The sequence below is a fragment of the Oncorhynchus gorbuscha genome, linkage group LG05 (genome assembly GCF_021184085.1).
Source record: "Oncorhynchus gorbuscha isolate QuinsamMale2020 ecotype Even-year linkage group LG05, OgorEven_v1.0, whole genome shotgun sequence".
Lineage (NCBI taxonomy): Eukaryota > Metazoa > Chordata > Actinopteri > Salmoniformes > Salmonidae > Oncorhynchus > Oncorhynchus gorbuscha.
Genome location: NC_060177.1, coordinates 87254367 through 87268448, shown reverse-complemented (window position 1 = coordinate 87268448; position 14082 = coordinate 87254367). Strand labels below are relative to the sequence as shown.

The 14082-nt window shown below is 42.3% G+C and overlaps 1 protein-coding gene across 2 annotated transcripts in view; it reads right to left on the bottom strand.

Annotated features, from left to right (window-relative positions):
• Nucleotides 1–13819: 13819 nt before the first annotated feature.
• LOC124035301 (calcium-dependent lipid-binding protein-like) overlaps nt 13820–14082 on the bottom strand; it is a 2932-nt gene continuing 2669 nt past the window's right edge. For both annotated transcript variants that reach the window (XM_046348763.1, XM_046348762.1), the window contains exon 4: nt 13820–14082. This exon is cut by the window's right edge and continues 4 nt beyond it. In XM_046348763.1, coding sequence (XP_046204719.1) covers nt 13949–14082 — 134 coding nt within the window. In that variant the 3' untranslated portion in view covers nt 13820–13948.

Sequence of the window (14082 nt, the reverse complement as noted above, 5' to 3'; positions counted from 1 at the left end):
GATAGTCTCAGTCTGGCTTCATGTTTCTGAATTGTTTTAGGATTTCTCAAAAGATGCATTAGAAGATGGTCCATATCATATTAAAAGAGATAAATCAATATTTATACTAGATTTGAAACCATTCGATATTTACCTTTTACAGTGTAACGACGTGGCCCTTTTGGGTATATATTATGCCCCCCCCTCCCCTTAGTCTCTCTCCCATCCCAGGTTTTACAACGGTCATATACCAAAACTTTAAACTCAGTTTTTCACAATTCCTGACATTTAATCCTAGTAAAAATGCCCTGTCTTAGGTCAGTTAGGATCACCACTTTATTTTAGGAATGTGAAATGTCAGAATAATAGTAGAGAGAATTATTTAGTTCAGCTATTATTTATTTCATCACATTCCCAGTGTGTCAGAAGTTTACATACACTCAATGAGTATTTGGTAGCATTGCCTTTACATTGTTTAACTTGGGTGAAATGTTTTGGTAGCCTCCCACAAGCTTCCCACAATAAGTTGGGTGAATTTTGGCCCATTCCTCCTGACAGAGCTGGTGTAACTGAATCAGGTTTGTAGGCCTCCTTGCTCGCACACGCTTTTTCAGTTCTGCCCACAAATTGTATATGGGATTGAAGTCTGGGCTTTGTGATGGCCACTCCAATACCTTGACTTTGTTGTCCTTAAGTCATTTTACAACAACTTTGGAAGTATGCTTGGGGTCATTGTCCATTTGGAAGACCCATTTGCGACCAAGCTTTAACTTCCTGACTGATGTCTTGAGATGTTGCTTCAATATATCCACATAATTTTCCTGTCTCATGATGCCATCTAGTTTGTGAAGTGCACCAGTCCCACCTGCAGCAAAGCAACCCCACAACATGATGCTGCCACCCCCGTGCTTCACAGTTGGGATGGTGTTCTTCGGCTTGCAAGCATCCCCCTTTTTCCTCCAAACATATTTTTGTTTCATCAGACCAGAGGGGAGGACATTCCTCCAAAAAGTACGATCTTTGTCCCCATGTGCAGTTGCAAACCGTAGTCTGGCTTTTTTATGGCGGTTTTGGAGCAGTGGCTTCTTCCTTGCTGAGCGGCCTTTCAGGTTATGTCGATATAGGACTTGTTTTACTGTGGATATAGATACTTTTGTACCTCAAGGCCCTTTGCTGTTGTTCTGGGATTGATTTGCACTTTTCGCAATAAAGTACGTTCATCTCTAGGAGACAAAACAAGTCTCCTTCCTGAGCGGTATGACGGCTGCGTGGTCCCATGGTTTTTATACTTGCGTACTATTGTTTGTACAGATGAACGTGGTACCTTCAGGCTTTTGGAAATTGCTCCCAAGGATGAACCAGACTTGTGGAGGTCTACTCATTTCTTTCTGAGGTCTTGGCTGATTTCTTTTGATTTTCCCATGATGCCAAGCAAAGAGGCACTAAGTTTGAATGTAGGCCTTGAAATACTTCCACAGGTACACCCCCAAATTTCTCAAATTATGACAATTAGCTTATCAGAACCTTCTAAAGCCATGACATAATTTTCTGGAATTTTCCAAGCTGTTTAAAGGCACAGTCAACGTAGTGTATGTGAACTTCAAACCCACTGGATTTGTGATACAGTGAATTATAAGTTAAATAATATGTCTGTAAACAATTGTTGGACAAATTGCTTGAGTCATGCACACATATATCCTAACTGACTTGCCAAAACTATAGTTTGTCAACAAGAAATTTGTGGAGTGGTTGAAAAATGAGTTTTAATGACTCCAACCTAAGTGTATGTACACTTCCAACTTCAACTGTATTTATATGTGTGTGTTTATACTACAGACACCAACAGCGCTTGTCCTAATATTTCAACATTTCTTCATTCAATTCTTTCACTGTTACATGTGTATATTGTTAGATATTACTGCACTGTTGGAGTTAGGAACACAAGCATTTCGCTACAACCGCAATATCATCTGCTAGTCTCATTGCAAAATGTGTAGAATAGAAGGAAATTGGCTTTAAAACTGCAAAAAAGTTTAATTCAGCCTAGCAAATGTGTAGATTAGAATAACATGAGATAAGATTTAAAACTGCTCATTTGTCTGTATGCCAGATGACAAAAGTAAATGTTTACAATTGGAGGAAATTAGGGTCAGGAGTCCATCTCCTGTTTCTGTAGCGTGAGGCAGCTTGATGTACAGCTCCTTTCTTCCACTCCTTTGCTTTCCTAGCTCTCTTCCTCCTATCTTTTTCTCATTTCCTTCCCTCCTTTCCTAGCATCTTCTCCTCCTTTTTATTGCCCCCTTTCCTTCACTAGCTTCCTTTCCTCTTCACCTTTTATAGATCCCGTTCCTAATGTCCTTGCTTTCTTTCCTAATTTCCTTTACTCTTCTTCTTTCCTAGGTTATTTTCATCTTTTCCTAGCTTCCTTTCCTTGATATATGTCCTCCTTTCCTCATTCACTTTCCTAGCTCCCTTTCCTCCTATCCTTTACTAACTACCTTTCCGTTCCTCCTTCCCTAGTTTCCTTTCCTCTCATTTCCTGCCTCCCTTTCTTCCTTTCCCAGTTTCCTTTCCTCCGACTACAATAGTGGCGTTGAGCCTTCTACACTACTAGTACTGCTACTAAACTCAGCAAAAAAAAGAAACGTCCCCCTTTTCATTTTTTTTGTTAGTTCTTTCCAATGTGTCAAGTAATTATCTTTTCATTTTCTCATGATTAGGTTGGGTCTAATTGTGTTGCTGTTCTGGGCATTTCTCTCTCTCTCTCTCTTTCACCTGTGGACCTGTTGCACCACAGTTTCAGATCAGCTGACGATCGCCTGGGGACCTGTTCTACCACAGTTACAGACCAGCTGACGATCGCCTGGGGACCTGTTCTACCACAGTTACAGATGGAGCCCATAGTATGGAATGCTTCCTGGGGCAGGAACCCTCAGCTGTCTTAATATTTGTCAGTGATTATACATTTGTAGCTTTACTGATGAATTTCAGAGATTTTGAGAGACTTTACACAGTCTTCAAAGCACTACCATTTTTTTTAAATATCTACCTCCTGTCTCAGCGCTTTTAGGAAAGTGATTAATCAATAACAGCCTGTTTTATAACTGCATCTCAAACCCCTATCTGATAAGATGACAGAAAGCTGTAGTCAGATCCACATGGGTGTACATCAGCTGTGAGATTACATCACAACGACAACATTCGAAAGTGTAGATTAACATAATTCAAACATTCAAAAAATCCCTTGGCAGTTTTGGCTAAGATCCTGTAGTACAGACAGACAGACAGACAGACAGACAGACAGACAGACAGACAGACAGACAGACAGACAGACAGACAGACAGACAGACAGACAGACAGACAGACAGACAGACAGACAGACAGACAGACAGACAGACAGACAGACAGACAGACAGACAGACAGACAGACAGACAGACAGACAGACAGACAGACAGACAGACAGACAGACAGACAGACAGACAGACAGACAGACAGACAGACAGACGTTCGTGTGTAGCACCACAGAGAGAAGAGACAGAAGTATGTTCTGTAGTCAGTGTATATTGTCACTGTGGGAGTGGCGCATATTATAATACCTTAATTAGCTCTGTAGTCTGCTGTACTACTTTAATACAAAAAGTTTATTAATCAGATCTTGGAATATTAACCACAAGAGGACTCACTGTATTCAAAGTGATTGAGGATAAAACCAAGAGGTTTTCCAACTCATCCGGTTGATAGAGCCCTGGGATAAAGCTTCTATTGAAGCCAGAGACAGTGTTTGTATGTGGCGCCACAGAGTGAGTGATATAACTGTAGTGTTGTAAAGGCTTTGTCCCACATTACACCCTATTCACTCTATAGTGAACTACTTTTGACCAGTAGTTCTCTATATAGGGTGTATATAGGGAATGGGGTGCCATTTGGGTCTCAAACATTGTCACTGTAGGAGTGGTCCTTATAATACCACTCCTACTGAAGCAGGTGGCTGTGAGGTGCCTATTGTCTCCTACAGATAGTGATCAATGGTATTACTGATGAATTACAGATTCTATGCAGTACTATTTACCATGTCCACCCTTAGCAATGTACTCTCCCTCACCTAACTGTTGATTCACTGGGCTGGCCTTTTGACATTATCTGGAATACAATTTGTTCAATCAGCATTTCAAATAGTATCAGATTTGTGAGATCTTTATAAACAGCTAGATGGCACAGTAAGGACCGTCAAGGACCGTCAGCAGTTGGCACTCTCCCCCCCCCCCCCTCTCTCTCTCTCTCTCTCTCTCTCTGTGCCTCCTACCTTTGTCATCTCTGTAGACTGTGGCTGGGATTCAGTTGATTCCAGAAAGATATAGAAATTGATTGTCCGTTTGGTTGAGTACACTGGATGACTTCTCAGGAAAGGGCTGACTCAGGATTGTTCTGGTGTCTTCCATTTATTTATCTCTCTCTCTCTGTCCATCTATCTCTTCTTCCACTGACTAATCTCTTAATATTGATATCATGTCCTGATCTTTCAACTCTATTTTTACTCCACCTCTCTGAATACAGTTTGAGGTGTTACTATCAAGCTCTATTGACATGTTTATATCTTCCATGGCATCTCCTTCCCTCCCCTCCCCTCCTCATTCATATTCCATTCACCCAGTTCAGTTTAACAGTGACAGGTTTAGGCTACTACGTGATACTAACATTTTCCCAATACCCACCATGATGTTGCTACAACCTAACATAACAGGTCGAAATAAAAACATTTTGTGACAGACAGTGACACATTCAATACCACCTTGCACACTATTTCCTGCATCTAACTTATCTAGAGGGTAATCATTAGTCCAACAGTGGCAAAGGAGAGTTTCTTTTGGACAAATTCAGGTACGTTTATCCCCATTTTCTTGCGTTTGCTTCAGTTTTAAGAAATGTTTTCAAAGAAAAGTTTTTCAACAGAATCGCCAGAATGAATATACCCTTTATCATACACAAACACAGTTCACATTCATAGCAGCCGCATACAACCAGCATGAACATTTTGCTCGTTGTAATTCCTTCTTGCATCTACTCGCTCTCCTCTCACCTTTTCCCTTCGCTTCTGTGATGCTAACCACTACACACAGCCTACATCATTGTCACAATATTAGCTAACGCCATAGTCAACATAGCTACTAGAAGTAACGCGTTAGTAAAGCAGCTACAATCATGCAGTACCGTGTACAGTCAGCAAGCAGTTTAGCATTTACACTGGTGGCAATAACTGAATAAAACCTTGACTTGGAAGAGTTCCAGTGTTGGATAGTCATAGCCAGCTAGCTAACATAGCATCCCTCTCTGTTTGAGCCAGGTATTTGTGTAGGGTAAACTAGCTAGCTAACATAGCATCCCTCTCTGTTTGAGCCGGGGATTTGTGTAGGGTAAACTAGCTAGCTAACATAGCATCCCTCTCTGTTTGAGCCAGGTATTTGTGTAGGGTAAACTAGCTAGCTAACATAGCATCCCTCTCTGTTTGAGCCAGGTATTTGTGTAGGGTAAACTAGCTAGCTAACATAGCATCCCTCTCTGTTTGAGCCAGGTATTTGTGTAGGGTAAACTAGCTAGCTAACATAGCATCCCTCTCTGTTTGAGCCAGGTATTTGTGTAGGGTAAACTAGCTAGCTAACATAGCATCCCTCTCTGTTTGAGCCAGGTATTTGTGTAGGGTAAACTAGCTAGCTAACATAGCATCCCTCTCTGTTTGAGCCAGGTATTTGTGTAGGGTAAACTAGCTAGCTAACATAGCATCCCTCTCTGTTTGAGCCAGGTATTTGTGTAGGGTAAACTAGCTAGCTAACATAGCATCCCTCTCTGTTTGAGCCAGGTATTTGTGTAGGGTAAACTAGCTAGCTGCATTCGCAAGCTAAGTGAATGTGAATGTGAAAAAAAAATACAATGAAATATAGCTAGCTGTCTTTCTCTCTTTCTTGCTCTCTCTCTCTTGCATCTCCTTCATTTTTAAAGAAATTAATTTGTTAAAAATTGTTTGGCTATTGTCTTTCTCTCACTTTGAGTCAACTACTCGCCAAGTTTTATGCACTGTAGTGCTTGCTAGCTGTAGCTTATGCTTTTAGATTCATTCTCTGATCCTTTGGTGGACAACATGTCAGTTCATGTTGCAATGGCTCTGCTAGGTTGGAGGACGTCATAATTACTGTGTAAGTCTATGGAAGGTTTTGTATTGAAGTCGATGTGCCCAGAGGAGGATGGAAACTAGCTGTCCTCCAGGTAAACCATTGTGCTAACCTAGAGTGCTGTTTCACTATTTTTATTTGCATGATATTAACTGAGAAGGACTGTCCCGCCCTGGTCGAAGTATTGTATGTTTGTCTTCATTTATTTGGTCAGGCCAGGGTGTGACATGGGTTATTGTGGTGCGTTTTTGTCATGGGGTTTTTGTGGGGTGTCTAGCATAGTCTATGGCTGCCTGAGGCGGTTCTCAATCAGAGTCAGGTGATTATCGTTGTCTCTGATTGGGAACCATATTTAGGCAGCCATATTCTTTGAGTATTTCGTGGGTGATTGTTCCTGTCTCAGCGTGGTGACAGGCAGCGGCAACAGGAGCTACGAAGTTTAGAGTACACTACTTGGGAGGAAATAGACAGGTGGGCGGTCAACCCAGAGAGAGTGCCGGAGCCCGCCTGGGATTCGTTGGAGCAGTGCGAAGAGGGCTATAAGAGAATGGAGTTGAAGAGAAAAGCTCGGCGGCGCAGCAGGAAGCCCGAGAGTCAGCCCCAAAAATGTAATGGAGGGGGGGGCTCAGGGAGAGTGTGGCAGAGTCAGGGTTCAGACCTGAGCCAACTCCCCATTTTTATCGTGAGGAGCAGCGATCAAAGGACGTCTGGACTTGGGAGGAGATATTGGACGGAAAAGGACCCTGGGCACAGCCTGGAGAATATCGCCGCCCCAAAGAAGAACTGGAGGCGGGAAAGCAGAGAGGCACTGGTATGAAGAGGCAGCACGGCGACGCGGATGGAAGCCTGAGAGTCAGCCCCATAAATTTATTGGGGGGGGGAGGCTCAGGGAGAGTGGGCAGTCCCGAGCTGCCTCTCAGTCCAGTGGGGTTCTGGGTGAGGACTACTAGGCCATGGTCGGCGGCGAGGGTGGACTATCCTAGGACGTGAGGGGGAGGAACTAAGACATTGATGAAGTGGGGTCCACGTCTCGAGCCGGAGCCGCCACCATGGACAGACGCCCTCCCGGACCCTCCCTATTGTTTTGATGTGTGTCCGGGAGTCCGCACCTTAGGGGGGGGGGGGGGTTCTGTCACGCCCTGGTCGAAGTAATGTATGTTTGTCTTCATTTATTTGGTCAGGCAAGGGTGTGACATGGGTTATTGTGGTGCGTTTTTGTCATGGGGTTTTCATGTGGGGTGTCTAGCATAGTATATGGCTGCCTGAGGCGGTTCTCAATCAAAGTCAGGTGATTATCGATGTCTGTGATTGGGAACCATATTTAGGCAGCCATATTATTTGAGTGTTTCGTGGGTGATTGTTCCTGTCTCTGTATTAGTTGTCACCAGATAGGCTGTATAGGTTTTCACGTTCCGTTTGTTGTTTGTGTATTGTTCGTGTTTTTTTTTCGTCATTAAAGATGTATCGAACTAACCACGCTGCATTTTGGTCCGACTCTCTTTCGACGGAAGAAAACCGTAACAAGGACGGCCCTTCCACCTCTGAGGAGCCTCTACTGTTTTAGAAACGTATCTGTTTGGTATCCTAGCTTCCTCTATACATTTCTTATCTTCATTTCCTCCTTTCCTAGCTTGCTTTCCTCGATCCCTTTCCTTCCTTTCCTCCTACTACAGTAGTGACTTTGGGCCTTCCACTGTACATTACTACTACTGTTACATTAATGTTGTGCCACCGGAGGTTACTCAGGAATAAAGCCAATTTATCTTTAAAAAACAGATAAAAATATATTGTATCACAGTGCCTCTCCTCTTTCTAAAGATCTAATGTAACTGTACTGTATATAAGAACATGAAAATGTATATATGAATAGTGTGTAAATTGTATTTTTGATCTCTCATAATATTTTAAATATGAAAAAGTTGGTGGCCAGCTTGAGAGCATCCAGACACGTGCTTGCCAAATCATCTTCGGCACGGCATACCCAGGATACAAGGGTCATGGATGTACTAAACGTATTATCACTGCCCTCACTTCATGGGTGAAGACAACCTGTGCATGGTCTTGGCAGTGTTCCTGTTCAAGTCCCCCTTCAGAGACTGTTTACCTGCCTGCCAAGGACATGTGTCAGGCAGGTCACCTGTAGTACTAACATGCTGTCTTTATTAACAGGCCAGGAATGAAAGATACAAAGTCACCCAGACCTTACTTTTGCCACTTCACTCTGTGTTTGAGTGTCCACTTAATCAACTCTTTAAGTATCTTCTAAAGTAAATGTCAAATGTGTTTTATGTGCATTTTAACTTGAATGTTTTATTGTCTATTCAATGCAATATCCATGTACGTATGAGGTTGTCAGATTTTGCAGAGTCATCATTTGCCATTGACTATAATGCAATATGCAAATATATTAGACATATTAGAAACCACTCTAAAACACTCCGCACCAGTAAATGGAGTAAGGAAAAGAGGAAAGGAAGCTAGGAAAGGAGGAGGAAAGGGAGCGAGGAAAGCAAAAGAGTGGAAGATAAAAGAAGAAAAGAGATCAAGGAAATGAAATGAAGCTAGGAAAGGAGGAAAGGAAAGGAAACAAGGAAATTATAAGTGTAAAGTTAGTGAGAGACATAAAGGGAACAAGCAAATTAGGAAAGAAAGCTAGGAAATGAGTAACAGAATCTAGAAAAGGAGGAGAGAAAATTTGTCTAGGGAAGGAAAGGGAGCAAGAAAAGGAGGAGAGGAAAGTAATCTAGGGAAGGAAAAAATTGAAACTAGAAAAGGCAGAAAGTGAGCTAGGATATCAAACATGCATTTCAAAAAGCAATTGTGATATATACATTTGTACTTAATTTCTTTGAGAACTGAGGATGTCCTAATCTGGATCCCGTGCATTCGGATTGTATTCGGACCCATGGACTTTTTCCACATTTTTATTACATTACAGACTTATTTTAGAATGTATTACATTGTTTTTCCTCCTCATCAATCTACACACAATACCCCATAACTACAAAGCAAAAACAGGTTTAGACATTTTTTGAAATGTCTAAAATTAAAAAACTGAAATATCACATTTGCATAAGTATTCAGACCCTTTACTCTGTACTTTGTTGAAGCACGTTTGGCAGCGATTGCAGCCTTAAGTCTTCTTAGGTACGACGCGACAAGCTTGGCAAACCTGTATTTGGGTAGGTTCTCCCATTCTTCTCTGCAGATCCTTTCAAGCTCTGTCAGGTTGGATGGGGAGCGTTACTGCATAGCTATTTTCAGGTCTCTCCAGAGATGTTCCATCGGGTTCAAGTCCAGGCTCTGTCTGGGACACTCAAGGATGTTCTCAGACTTGTCCCGAAGCCACTCCTGCGTTCTGTTCTCTTGGCTGTATGCTGAGGGTAATTTTCCTGTTGGAAGGTGAACCTACAACCCAGTCTGAGGTCATGAGCGTTCTGGAGTAGATTTCATCAAGAATCTCTATAATTTGCTCCGTTTATCTTTCCCTTGATCATAACTAGTCTCCCAGTCCATGCAGCTGAAAGAAATCCCCACAGCATGATGCTGCCAACACCATGCTTCACCGTAGTGATGGTGCCAGGTTTCCTCCAGACGTGACGCTTGGCATTCAGGCCAAAGAGTTCAATCTTGGTTTCATCAGACCAGAGGATCTTGTTTCTCATGGTCTGAGAATCCTTTAGCTGCCCTTTGGCAAACTCCAAGCAAGCTGTCATGTGCTTTTTACTGAGGAGTGGCTTCCGTCTGGCCACTCTACCATAAAGGCCTGATTGGTGGAGTGCTGCAGAGTTGGTTGTCCTTCTGGAAGGTTCTCCCACCTCCAAAGAGGAACTCTGGAGCTCTGTCAGAGTGAACATCTCCCCCAATTGCTCAGTTTGGCTGGGCGGCCAGCACTAGGAAGAGTCTTGGTAGTTCCCAACTTCTTCCATTTAAGAATGATGGAGGTGTAAACGATGTGAAATGGCTAGCTAGTTAGCGGTGGTGCGCGCTAATAGCGTTTCAATTGGTTACGTCACTCGCTCTGAGACCTGAAGTAGTTGTTCCCCTTGCTCTCTGCAAAGGCCGAAGCTTTTGTGGCGCGATGGGTACCGATGCTTCGTGGGTGACTGTTGTTGATGTGTGCAGAGGGTACCTGGTTCGAGCCGAGGGGACGGGCGAAAGCTATACTGTTACAGAGGCCACTGTGTCCTTGGGGACCTTCAAAGCTGCAGAAATGTTTTGGTACCCTTCCCCAGATCTGTGCCTCGACACAATCCTGTCTCTGAGCTCTTCGGACAATTCCTTCGACCTCATGGCTTGGTTTTTGCTCTGACATCCACTGTCAACTGTGCTGTGGGACCTTATATAGACAGGTGGATGCCTTTCCAAATCATGTCCAATCAATTGAATTTACCACAGGTGGATTCCAATCAAGTTGTAGAAACATCTCAAGGATGATCAATGGAAACAGGATGCACCTGAGCTCAATTTCAATCTAAGACCTCTTCTGAGAAATGTGAAACAATTCAGAAACACGATGAGAACATCTTGCCGTAAAACACGTTTCTTTTTATTGATGTTTTAAATGTTTTATCACTTAGTGTGACTATTATTTGTTTTCAGCAGGACAATGACCGAAAACACACCTCCAGGATGTGTAAGGGCTATTTGACCAAGAAGGAGAGTGATGGAGTGCTGCGTCAGATGACCTGGCCTCCACAATAACCCGACCTCAACCCAGTTGAGATGGTTTGGGATGAGTTGGACCACAGAATGAAGGAAAAGCAGCCAACAAGTGGAGGAGGAAATAGATCAAGGAAATGAGGAAAGGAACGTAGGAAAGTAGAAGAGTAAAGGAAATGAGGAAAAAAGCTAGGAAATGAGGAATGGGATCAAGAAAAGTAAGAGAGGAAGCTAGGGAAGCAAAGTAAGCAGGAAAAGGAGGAGATTAAGCTAGGAACGGAGGAAAGGAAATACAATTAGGAAAAGATATGAGGAAAGAGAGCTAGGAAAGACCGTGGGCTGTCACATTGTGATTGTCCAATGGGCTGTGACGTTATTAATTACCACATTGTGATTATCCAATGGGCTGTGACATTATTAATAACCACACTGTGATTATCCAATGGGCTGTCACATTGTTAATGACCACATTGTGATTATCCAATGGGCTGTGACATTGTTAATGACCACATTGTGATTATCCAATGGGCTGTCATATTGTTAATGACCACATTGTGATTATCCAATGGGCTGTGACATTGTTAATGACCACATTGTGATTATCCAATGGGCTGTCATATTGTTAATAACCACACTGTGATTATCCAATGGGCTGTCACATTGTTAATGACCACACTGTGATTATCCAATGGGCTGTCATATTGTTAATGACCACATTGTGATTATCCAATGGGCTGTGACATTGTTAATGACCACATTGTGATTATCCAATGGGCTGCCATATTGTTAATGACCACATTGTGATTATCCAATGGGCTGTCTTGTTGTTACTAATATAAATGCTGTCAAACATAATCTTCTCCCCATGGGCCAGGCTCCATTATTTAATCAGTTTGAGATACTGTGGTAATTTGCCACCAATTATGACCAATTCTTTATGGGTCATTAATAACTACTTTACTTGAATGAAGTCAAATTCTCTCTCTGTGGTGTCGTGGTCCAAGCAGGGGTGAGATACATTTTATTCACCGGGAGATTCTCACTTGAGCAAAAGTCTGTCCTCTCCTCGACTCCTCTGTCCTCCTCTGTAAGTCGTTCTGAATAAGAACGTCTGCTGAATGACTAAAATGTAAATGTAATGCTCTGCTCTCAGATGTTTTCCTGTTCAAGAACATCTGTTAGATCGTCAACAGAAACCACCTGTTGTTGGAAAGCAGTCTCTAGTTCTGAGGTGCTTTGTGGACACGGGCCCTGATCTACACCCGTATTCATGAAGTGTGTTCATAACAGTTTGGCTTATTAGATCATATTGAAGCAGATTGATCTGGACTGGGAAAACCTGATCCTAGATCAGCTCTCCTAATCTGAGACACTATAAATAAGGGACAGGTCTCCCCTGATCTGAGACATTATGAATAAGAGACAGGTCTCCCCTGATCTGAGACACTTTGAATAAGGGACAGGTCTCCCCTGATCTGAGACACTTTGAATAAGGGACAGGTCTCCCCTGATTTGAGACACTATGAATAAGGGACAGGTTTCCCCTGATCTGAGACACTATGAATAAGGGACAGGTCTCACCTGATCTGAGACACTATGAATAAGGGACAGGTCTCCCCTGATCTGAGTCACTATGAATAAGGGACAGGTCTCCCACTATGAATGATCTGAGACACTATGAATAAGGGACAGGTCTCCCCTGATCTGAGACACTATGAATAAGGGACAGACACTATGTCTCCCCTGATCTGAGACACTATGAATAAGGGACATGTCTCCCCTGATCTGAAAACAGTGGTGGAAAAAGTACTCAGTTGTCATACTTGAACAAAAGTAAAGATACCTTAATATAATAACTGCAGTAAAAGTCATCCAGTAAAATACAACTTGAGTAAAAGTCAAAAGGTATTTGGTTTAAAATATACTTATTTATCAAAAGTAAATGTCATTGCTGAAATATACTTAAGTATCAAAAGTCTAAATAATATCTTATTCCTTATATCAAGCCAACCAGACTGAACTATTATTATGTATATTTTTTGGGATAGGCAGCTGCACACAATGGTCTTTAGTGACTTCGCCAGAGCAGAGGCAGTCGGGATATGTTCTCTTGATAAGTGTGTGAATTAGACCATTTCTCTGTGCTGCTAAGCTTTCAACATTTAATCAGTATTTTGGGGTGTCAGGGATTATTATGAATTATCATTCAGTTCATTTCCACATGGGGGGCGGGTTCATATGTAACTGTAAGTATAACAGAGGGCTCCCTGACGTTGTGGGTTCCCATGTTGATGGTGATACTGCAGCTTAGCTTCCACCATGTCATCCCAGGTTGGATCAACATAACATAAGGACTTAATTATCACCAAGGGGAAATGTTGTATTTATCTGAAATGATGATTATGAAAGAAGGCCAAACTGTAACTGACTAGTTCAACTTGATTTGAAAATCCATACTCTCATTTAGAAGGCAACCATCACATTTCATCTTTTCACAAATAGTTTTATATCTAATCACATAGGTCTCACAACATTTAGATGCTAACCCCGTAATTGAGAAGTGTGCTAAACCAAAGACACAGTAATGTGTGTTTCCTGTCCTCATGAGATCACCAATGAAACAAACTTCAACATGACTGACCCTTAAGTGTCCACAGACCATTCCCAAATTCTCAAAAAATACAAATATTGTTTAATTCTCCAATTAAAGAGTTTTGGGAAGAAGAAAGTCTTTGTTCTCCATAGGCTATATCCCTCCATACCCCAAGGAAGTGAAGAGAGAGAGATTTCTAGCAGGAATATATGCCCGTTGTAAAACATGGGATGGGAGAGAGACTAAGGGGGGGAATAATATATACCCAAAAGGGCCACGTCGTTACACTGTAAAAGGTAAATATCGAATGGTTTCAAATCTAGTAGAAATATCGATTTAATATGATATGGACCATCTTCTAATGCATCTTCTGAGAAATCCTAAAACAATTCAGAAACATGAAGCCAGACTGAGACCATCTTGCTGTAAAGCACGTTGTTTTAATTGATGCTCTAAGGAAGTGAATACATGAGTGACAGGATGAGAGAACCAATCAGACACAAGGTCACAAAGGTCATAGGTTACAATCTAATCATCATTCTGTTCCATCTAGTGACTGTAGTCGTAGCTGTATGTGTAGTAGACGGTGCCTTTCTTCAGGTGGCAGGTCTCAGTGTGTGTTCCTCGGCGGATGGTGGTGGTGCAGGTTCCCAGGCGGTGATCTGGTCCGACGTTATTATCCC